General features: G+C 44.0%; 1 protein-coding gene across 1 annotated transcript in view; it reads right to left on the reverse strand.

The window, feature by feature from the left end:
- Positions 1 to 3,277: 3,277 nt before the first annotated feature.
- NAT10 (N-acetyltransferase 10 (GCN5-related)) overlaps positions 3,278 to 9,557 on the reverse strand; it is a 19,464-nt gene continuing 13,184 nt past the window's right edge. Inside the window, exons 21-28 of the mRNA XM_009080112.1 lie at positions 9,485 to 9,557; positions 9,281 to 9,391; positions 8,142 to 8,314; positions 7,911 to 8,030; positions 6,922 to 7,020; positions 6,434 to 6,507; positions 4,470 to 4,553; positions 3,278 to 3,371 (exon numbers count right to left, since the gene is read on the reverse strand). The exon at positions 9,485 to 9,557 is cut by the window's right edge and continues 10 nt beyond it. Of these exons, the coding sequence (XP_009078360.1) occupies positions 3,278 to 3,371; positions 4,470 to 4,553; positions 6,434 to 6,507; positions 6,922 to 7,020; positions 7,911 to 8,030; positions 8,142 to 8,314; positions 9,281 to 9,391; positions 9,485 to 9,557 (828 nt within the window). The remainder of the gene's footprint in view (positions 3,372 to 4,469; positions 4,554 to 6,433; positions 6,508 to 6,921; positions 7,021 to 7,910; positions 8,031 to 8,141; positions 8,315 to 9,280; positions 9,392 to 9,484) is intronic.

The raw sequence follows: 9,557 nt of genomic DNA on the forward strand, positions 1-9,557 counted from the left end.
AGCTAGCCCTTCCTCTCTGGAATTTTAACCCAACTTGACTGATGGAAAGCACAGAGAGGAAAATGTGGTTTGACCAGACTTGTTAAAAAAATCAAAATACACATCTCCCTTAGTTTAGTATCTGAGGGCTTTTTTCCACTCTGCTGTTCAAAGAGCAATAGACAGGCAGAGGAATCCAAAAAGCTGCCAGGAATCATAAAGTGCACATGGAAAACCTGAGAAGGAATGGGTCAACTAAACACACACGTTTTCTGCAGGAATACCAAAACTCCCCTTAAATACAGCTCCCCCTCAGCAAGGGAGGGCACACCTGCAGCTGAAATCCTCCCAGAATTCTACACCCACACTATGCCCAGGGCAGACAACAGGGAAAGAATTACTACAGCCACACAAAGCAGTGGAGCTCTGGAAAGATCTCAGCTAAACAGTAAAATTCTACTCTGCTGGAAGAATCCAGTTTCATTTTGCCTACTATCTTCCACCCTGATGTAGAGACAATTTACAAAAGTCTGGCTGCACTTTGGGTATTTTCACAGATCAGCTCCAGCTGATCATCGTGAACACTTCCCACTGTGCTTTCCCCAAGTCATGCCAGTAAGCATTAGCCCCTAAAAAAACACAAACCAATTTCTGAGCCCTAACAGCACATGGGTGTTCTATAATAAAACTTCTCTTCAACCTTAGTTTTGAGCCTATTAGTAGAGCCAGAGTTTAACAACTCTCCTGAGACATGTGTTGTAATTTGCACCACCTCTACATTCTAAGCAAGTTTAATCAGCAGTTTCCTAGCACAAGAAGTAATCTGCAGTTAAAAAAAGTCTCCTGATATTGTCATCTATTAGACAGCAAGGCCCAGAGCAAGAAGGACTCTCCCACCTGGGTGACCAAACCCAGCAATCTGCACAGGTTAGAGAAGCCAAAATAGTTACAGCTGCTTTATTAGTGCAAAGTTTCAACATGCTTTAAAAGGACTCTGAAGGTGTTTAAAGCTTTGACATGCAGCCTGTTCAACCACAGTTAAATCTTGCTAAGATTCACATGAGCACATGAAATGCAATCCAGAGCTATCCAGTCAGTAATCAGTTCCTTACCAGATCACAGAGGGAGTGACACACTCCACTCATAAGAGAGAAGTATTTTTATTGATATACAACAATGATTTCACAAAGTTTGATAACAAATGCAACAAGATTCAGTGGCAAGGTACACCTGGTTACATACTGCCCAGAGCACAGGGTGAGACAAAGCAGTCAGGGAGACCCATCTGTTGGGTCACCAGGCTCAGGAAGGACCTCCTTGCTTTCTAACCTCCTCCTCAGACAGCAGTCCAGGTGCAGCTGGATCCAGTCCTAGCCCCAGACTGGATTCTGTGTGCACAATCAATCCTGTCTATCACTTAGCTAAGATTTCAGTTTAGCATCCTCTTCATCACCAGCTGAGGATCTGTGGCAGTTGAGTGCAGTGACTGCCATCAGACACAGCCTACACAACCACCACAGGTGGTGATCACAAGCAGAGTAACAATAAATAAATGCTGGGGAAGGGCAGGGTGGAAGCACATCACAGACCTCCACTTCAAGCACATCTTTGTGATCCCTTCCTCAAATGGCTAAAGGATGTAATTGGCTCAGAACAATCCATAAAAAAACCCTTTACTACAATAACCATCCCTCAAACAAATGTGACCAACTCCAGAGGTTTCCATGTTGAGCTAAGCAGGACATTGGAAAACCACAGCCCTGTGGGTATCATGGAAATGTGTTTTTGATGCTGCAGAGCCCCTGGGCTGGAGAACAGGCCCCAGGCACAGCCATCCAGCCACACTCCTCCTGTTTGCTGGAACTGCTCTCGTCTCACCTGGCTGGACAACATCCCCTGAAAGGGACACTCCAGCCTGCTCCAACACCCCCTGCAGCACAACTCAATTCTTGGTCTTTCCCATTAGGCACAGACAACATCCAGACAGCAGCACATCCAGCAGACCCCATCCCCCAAAACAAGGGATTGCAGCTCACCCCTCTCCCTGCAAGCCCACCACTTACACTGTTTTTAATATCAACAACAGCAAAAACAAAGAGAATTTGCACTCACCTTTTCTTCCAAGGTCTTCCTGGGCAGCTCTGAAGAGCCTCACACTTCTTGCCTTCCACATTTGCTCCAGTTCCAAGTGCTTCAGAGCTGGTTGAGGGCAGTCAGCCATCACCTCAGCCCTGCAGGCTGCCAGTGCTGCTCTTGACACAGCTGGGTGGGTGATAACAGCCCCTCATCAGGCCTTTAGGGGCTGCAGCTGCAGCTCTCCCTGCTCAGCTGCCCCATGAGAGCATGTGCCACTGCCACCAACTCACTCACAGTGGCTTGCAAACCACAGGAATACACAGGCTGTGTTATGCAAGAGCCATGTTTAATACAGATGCTTCACAAATCAGCCTCCTAGAGAAGAAATACTGTCTATTTCTTCAAGAATTTGCTACAAATAGGAGCTGTGAGATCTGCAAGTATCTGCAAGCTGATACCTGCAAGTAAATAGAACACAGCTGTGGATCAGCTGTGGGTAGTCTCTCTGTTCCAAACCTCTCGGGGCACAAAGCCAGAACATCAAAACAAGGCCCCAGGACAGTCAGGTCTGGGGCAGGGACACTCCATGGCAAAGATCTGCCCTGGGTTTGAGGCCTCTGCAGTCTGACATGCAGCAGACCCAGAGTCCTGTAGCCACAGAAAGTCCCAGAACACGAACACAAAACTTTCCACCAAAGCTAAGCAGCAGCTCTAGGTCAGCAGGTAGCAAGGAGACAGCAGTTGGTGCTCAGTGATCAGCCAGCCCCATATAAAGTCAGTTGGTCACACCAAAAAATCCCTCAAGCTACAAAGGAGCAGTAGCACTACAAACCAGCTGTAGTGCTAAAGGCAGAGTCACATACCAAGGCCTAACACATCTCTATCCTGTGTTGTCCAAACTCTTTTTTAATAAACCATAGAACCATTAAGATGCAGAAGTTTACAGACTGATTTGCCCACTCTGAAAGGGAACTCTATGGGTGCTAAAGCACCTTCACAATATCCCAGTGTGTTGCAGCATGTCACTCACACTCTGCAGTGATAAAAACATCTTCATACAGTGTCTCCTGGCAGTGTCACTGTCCTTTCCATAGTACAACACTTCAAAATGCCTCTAAGGCTTTGCCTTCCCTCCAGCTCTCACCCCCAAAGTCTTTTGGTTTAAAGGAGAATGGTACAGACCCAGCACTTGTTAATGCAAGTTCACTGATTGGCTTCACAGTCATTTCTTCCTCTTCTGCTTTAGATCTTTAGTCTTCTTAAATTTCTTCTGTTGTTTGGGTCCTCTTGCTGTTTCTAATTTTCTTTTCTTCTCACTGGGAAACAGGAACAAAACAGCTGTTAAAAATTGCCATCCAGCTGGGAAATTTTTCTTGTAAAAGAGGAGTGAGGGTCTAACATAGAAATGTGATTGGGAGAAAATACTTCCAAGTTCTTGGGTCATTTAAACTGGTGTTAGAGAAAGCACAAACAAGAGTCTGCCATAGATTTTGTTGTGTCCTCAGATTTTCTAACCCAATCTGAATTCCAAAAGATCTGGATTTTTAGCTCTTGTCACTGCTTTTCAAGACTTTATGTATCCTAAAGGTAATTGGGCATCTGGAATGTAGAGTACCTAGAAAAAATATTACCACTGATAGTTTTAAGCATATAAATTGTTCCTGCACTGGATTCTGACTAGAGCAAACCTGACAGAGCTCTGATCTTTATAAGCACTGACAAGACTCTCTCATTCCTGGAAGGCTTCTGGAAACTCACAGCTTCCAGCATTCAGGGAAAAAAAAACCAACATGAAAGGGTGGAATAGAGATCACATAATTACTTGCACTGTCAGGCACCCCATGAAGGGGAAATAAGCAACCAGGCAAGCCTCAACTATAAATCCCCAAGGAAAAATGAGAAAAGGTTCCATGCTGGGCAAGGCAGAAGAAAGGAGATGGATGAAAAGGAGGGAATTGCACAAACACAGATATTTTACAGGCTTGAGCTCACATTTGAAAGAACTCTTCTTCCCTGAATTTGCATTTACTCCAGTGGCACCTCCATAGGTTCCCTCCCCGTGTTCCCAAAGCAAATGGGACAGTCAGGTGGAATGAGTGACCCAAGGGAGAAACAGTACCAACCTCTGTGTGTGATCAGGATCAGGACTTAACCATATGATCAGAAAAAAGGTGAGAATTAGCAAACAAGTTACATGTAGAGAGGACTAAGAGCAACACAGAAGCACTGAGCTGCAGAGCTCTGCGGGGTCATAGAGCTCACACCCTGATTTCCCCAGGAACACTGAGCATCCATCAAGGCCACTAAGATAGTTTAGCTGCATTTAACTCCTTGCTTCTGTCTTTTGGAAAATGTTATAATAAAACCAGCAGGAAAGGCCAGAGAGATCTGTGGAATATTTCAACTTCCTTAACCTTTTCACGCTGACGACCGATGCGTTCTGTCCTGCTTTGCTCAGCACCTCGTTCCACTCTTCATCATCACCTCGGATAATATACCTGAGTGGAAAAGGTAAAAGGAAAATCCAAGTCAAATTGTTAGCATAAAGTAAAAATTACAAGGTGATTCTATTGTCAGGCACACACAAGTCACTGCATCAGCATCCAACCAAATCCCTGCTGGGGAGCACACGGAGCCAGGCTGGCAAAGCCTGCATGGAACAGTTCTGAGGGATCAGTCTGGGAAAAACTGAGTGTCTGCAGCTTTCTCTTGGAAAGGGAAATTAAGACAACAACTGCTGTTTAAATAAGCTTCTGTTCTGTGGCCCTTGTGTGGGTGTTCGAGTACCCTGGAAATTACACATGGATTTAACTAGGCAAAGCAATCGTGGAGCAGAATGGAGTGGTTGCTCTCCACATCAAGTTCTTGGGGATTTAGAATAGATCAGGCTTTGTTCAGACAAGGCTGAGCAATGCTGGACAAAGCCTTTTCAAACCAAACAATTCTGTCTCTTCTATTAGTTTTCTATAACCTGTATTGAAAAGAGTTCAGAATAGATTTTTGTCTCTCACTCCTCATGGAGGAGAACAGAAATCTATTTCTGGAGAGAGAAAAAAAAAGGGAACATGGTCCAAAATGGCAAACAGGTATGTAACACTTCCCATGCTACAAAATGGAATTAAAACTTTTAAGACATTCTGGTTATATTATTTTCCTTATGTGACTGACTTGCAAGTCACTTGACATCCATTCTTGTCCTTCCTTCAACCCAACAACCAAAGACTCAAAGAAGCTTCTTTTCCTTTTCTCTTAACAGAGATCAATCTAGAGCCACAGCAGACAACTTTCCTGGGACAGTAAACAGGATTTACAAGACAAAAATTGGGAGGAGGAGAGAGAAGGGGCAGAATGGCATGTTTAACTCCTGCTGGTCCAGAGATATATCTGCTGACACTTTGAATAAAAGTAGCTCTGGTTGGTTGTTCTTTTACTGTTGATTTTTGGTTTTCCCATGGTTTTGGTTTCAGTTGTTGTTAAAGAAGTGAACATTAAAATTAGCCAGGTACTATTTTCACTGGAGCTGCACACATAGCTGAGCTAGACACCAGACACCAGGACCTGGTTTGAGGAGAATAATGACTATTTCTAGAAGCACAGGAAACTGTAAAATTAGGAACAGTCCACAGCCAGGCAGCTTGTTTGTTACTCCATATTTTAGAACTAAACAACTTTTATATGTACAATACACATGCAGTACACAGCCAGGAACAAGCCTGACACACAGATCATAGAATCACAGAATTTTAGGGGTTGGAATGGATCTTGCAGATCATCTAGTCCCAACCCCCTACCCTGGGCAGGGACACCTCCCACCAGACCAGGTTGTTCAAGGCTTTGAACACTGCCAGGGTTGGGGCAGCCACAGCCTCCCTGGGCAACCTGTGCCAGTGTCTCACCACCCTCACAGGAAAAACCTTTTCCTAATATCTAACCTAAATTTCCCCTTCTTCAATCTGAATCCATTACACCTTGTCCTATCTCTCAGTTCCTAACACAGATTCCCTCTCCAGCTTCCCTGTAGCCCCTTCAGATAATGAAAGGCTACTATGAGGTCTCCACACAACCTTCTCTTTTCCCTGCTTTTGGTATACATGGTAAGAGCTCCTTCCATGAATAATTAATCATTTAAGTAGCACAGACACACAATACCCCAGAAGTTTTCAGCAGCAGAGCAGCACATTCTTATCTTACCCAGGTGAGATTATCTTACCCACTGCTTACAACACCCACAGCTAGTTCTCACTGACTGATAGTTTGAGGCTGTGATACTGAAACTACAGCTTTGTGTGCACATCCCAGCAAGATGTGCCAGTGACCCAGAATCCAAACAGACACCAGGGAAAACCTGCACTTGAGACTCATACAGATGAATTCTTACTGTGTAAGGTCCATTTCCTTCAGCTTCAACACTTCTTGCTTGTGCTTTTCTTGGAATTCCTTTGCAGCTTCCTCCTACAACAGGACAGCAAAAGAGATGCATTAAGTCCTAAGTGTAGCAGTGACCTTCTAAAGGAAGGAAAACACTTTTCCACTGAAAGAGAACTATATTCTCTAAAACAAACACCAGATGATCCTGACAAGCTTCTCTCTCATATTAATTGCATTTTGATATATTACAAGTATATATATACACACAAATAACATAACTCCAAGAAGATCTTGGAAGATTCTGGGAAAAATCCCTATGGCAGCTGGGCATGACTTTACAGACACACAGTGCAGAGCTGTCAGGTTTTAACTGCCATGAAGTGCCAGACGTGATGTGGAATTCTTCCCATCCAAGACAATTTAGACTACAGTGCTCCTACACTCAAGGGAACTCCATGAAGTGTTTACATATGTATCAAGAAGAAAGTTTGTAATTACCAGATCATCATTTAAAGATTTCAGTGTTGGCTCCATTACAACATCCTTTGTTGCTGCCATCTGCTCCTCCACAGCTTTTTCCTGGACTGTGTTGAACAACTGAAAATGAAGTAACCCAACACAAGTAAGACTTGCTGATGTTTCTCCTCATTTATTGCTTTAAAATAAATAGGAAATGCTGTTTGTGCCCATAAAACCCTTCCAAGCCTTGCAAATATGATCAGGCAGTTGTTTACTTTTGATTCCACCCTCCTGAAACAAAAAGCTCCAGGCTGCTTCTGAGGGCAGGATTCTATAGAGCTTTTTATAAAAAGTACAAAACTAAAACCAGTCAGCACATAATGTCACTCACATAAATGTGGAGAACTCAGAGATTACAACATGCTTCATTTTATTAAGCATCATTTATCATCTGTCCAATGAACAGCCTATGCCAGACTGAAGCTTTGCTACTGTATCCTGAGAGAAAGAAAACCAGACACCAGAAAACCAGATCCAAAACTTTCCAGTTATTTTACTGGACTTCAAGTCTACCTCTAAATGACCCTGGAAAAGGTTTTTTTTTTTTTTCCCCAAGAAAAGTGGAGATGCACCAATGCAGTGGACAATGAAGAACAAATGGCTCATCTGGCAACATGGGCTGTATGCTCAGCATTTTGGCCAGGACATGTCATCATTTAAAGCCATAAGACAAGCACTGTTATTTGGGAAAACACTGTACAGAATTATGGAATGGTTTGGGTTGGAAGGGACCTTACAGATCATCTAGTTCCAACCCCCTGCCCTGGGCACTGAATCATTGCCACAAATATCTGTTTTTTCTAGTGGAGTCTTCCCAACTCACAAAGAAGTTTCCAGTCAATCACTGGGGACATGTTAAAGATGCACAGTTCTGACTCAGCTTTCTCCTGGTGCCACACCTTCTGCTAATGTTGGAATTTCACTGTGATCCAACCCAACCAAGTCAAAGCTTGTCGTGAGGCTGTTACCTGCACTACTTTGCGGATGATCCTGTTGAAGAGCCCCATCAGCTGACTGCTGGGCAGCTCCACCTCCTTCTCCAGCTGGTCCAGAGATTTATGCTGGAGGCCAATCCCTAGAAAAAGGGCCTGAGGAAACAACATATATTTTATTTACAGAGGCTGTTAGAGCACATGCAGATATTCCCACTACACTCCCTGTGTTTCCCCGAGTCCTTGCTCCACTCCAGCCATACATACCGACTGTGCAGCAGAGAGGGAGATGTCACCCAGCTGGTTGAGGAAAAACATCCTGGCAATGGTGGGTACCATGTCCATGATGAGGTGATAATCCACCATGTTGCGAGAGTACATCTCTAGTCTCTTCAGGTCATAGGGGATGAAAACTGACTCCAGCTCAGCACGGCTGATGGCTGGGGGGGGCAATAAAAAGACAGTAAAGTCCAGACTGTTCTTCATAGGATCTCAGTATTTAACACATTCTTAGTGATACCCCATAGGTTTCCTTCCCAACACAATTCAGGATCCTATAACATTGCTATCCAGACTGGCTTGGTTATTCAAGGTCTTTTCAGGCAGACATCCATTCATATGAAAAACATGGCAACTGTCAAAACAGACCAGCATATCAATTTAGAGATGCCAGAGGGACTGAAACAGTGAGGGCTGAGAAACACAGTTTGCCCAGTCTTTAACTATTTACAGTGATTGTGCTGTAAAAGAGGTTTGTTCCCTTGTAGCAGCAACCCAAACTGTTTCACCAAGAGACACTAAAAACCCACAAGACACAGATTACCAAGTGCTCTCCAGAGGACTCTGCTAGGCATATTGAGAAAACAGCAATTTGCTTTTAAGCCAGAAGTGACTCTTAGAAGTGCTTTGTCTGGTCCCTTTTGTTATACTGCCTGACATCACATCTCCAACTTCCAAATTTCTGATGACAATGCTCTTCGTAAGACCCTAAGCAAGGTGCTCTGCCTACTGCTATTCAAGGCTTCTCTTTTCATTCCATACTGGATTTGGCAGGTGTCAGTATCCATCCTGCTCTGCCATGCATTTAGCTGTTACAGTCAGGAGCCCTCTAATTTCAGGTTGCTTGTATCTTCGATCAAAAATGCAACGGCTAAAAAAAAACCACAAAAAAAACAGGCAAACCCCCCCCCCACTGCCTGTTTTCAGTGGCAGAAAACATCCTCTTAGCTTTTACTTAGAAACACAAGCATTTTTCTGGATAACAGGAACAAACCAGCAAGTGACCAAGAGCAAATTAAGGCACGTCACAAGACACATCACGTAAGGTGTGAGTTTGAGACCTCTGATAAACACATACACAGCTCTAAACTGCACTCTCAGTGAACACTGTGACCCAGGGGACTCACGTGGCTGTGGCTGCTGTTTGATGTTTTTGTTCTGTAGGATATTCAATGCCAGTGAGGGAGAGAAGGTGCTGAACTGGTAGGAAAGCAGGGAAAGGAAACGCCTCCGAAAATCTATGGGACAAAGTGATAAAATAAATTACTCCTGTAGACCTCTAGAATAAATTCCACAGAGGATTCTCCTAGAGCTGGCAAGATCACAGTTACCTTTCCAGAAGGCAGTAAGCCAAGGCTCCTGTTCAGAGTCCTCTTCATTCAGCATCTTCAGCATGATGCAGGA

The sequence above is a fragment of the Acanthisitta chloris genome, unplaced genomic scaffold (genome assembly GCF_000695815.1).
Source record: "Acanthisitta chloris isolate BGI_N310 unplaced genomic scaffold, ASM69581v1 scaffold7608, whole genome shotgun sequence".
In the NCBI taxonomy this organism is placed as follows: domain Eukaryota; kingdom Metazoa; phylum Chordata; class Aves; order Passeriformes; family Acanthisittidae; genus Acanthisitta; species Acanthisitta chloris.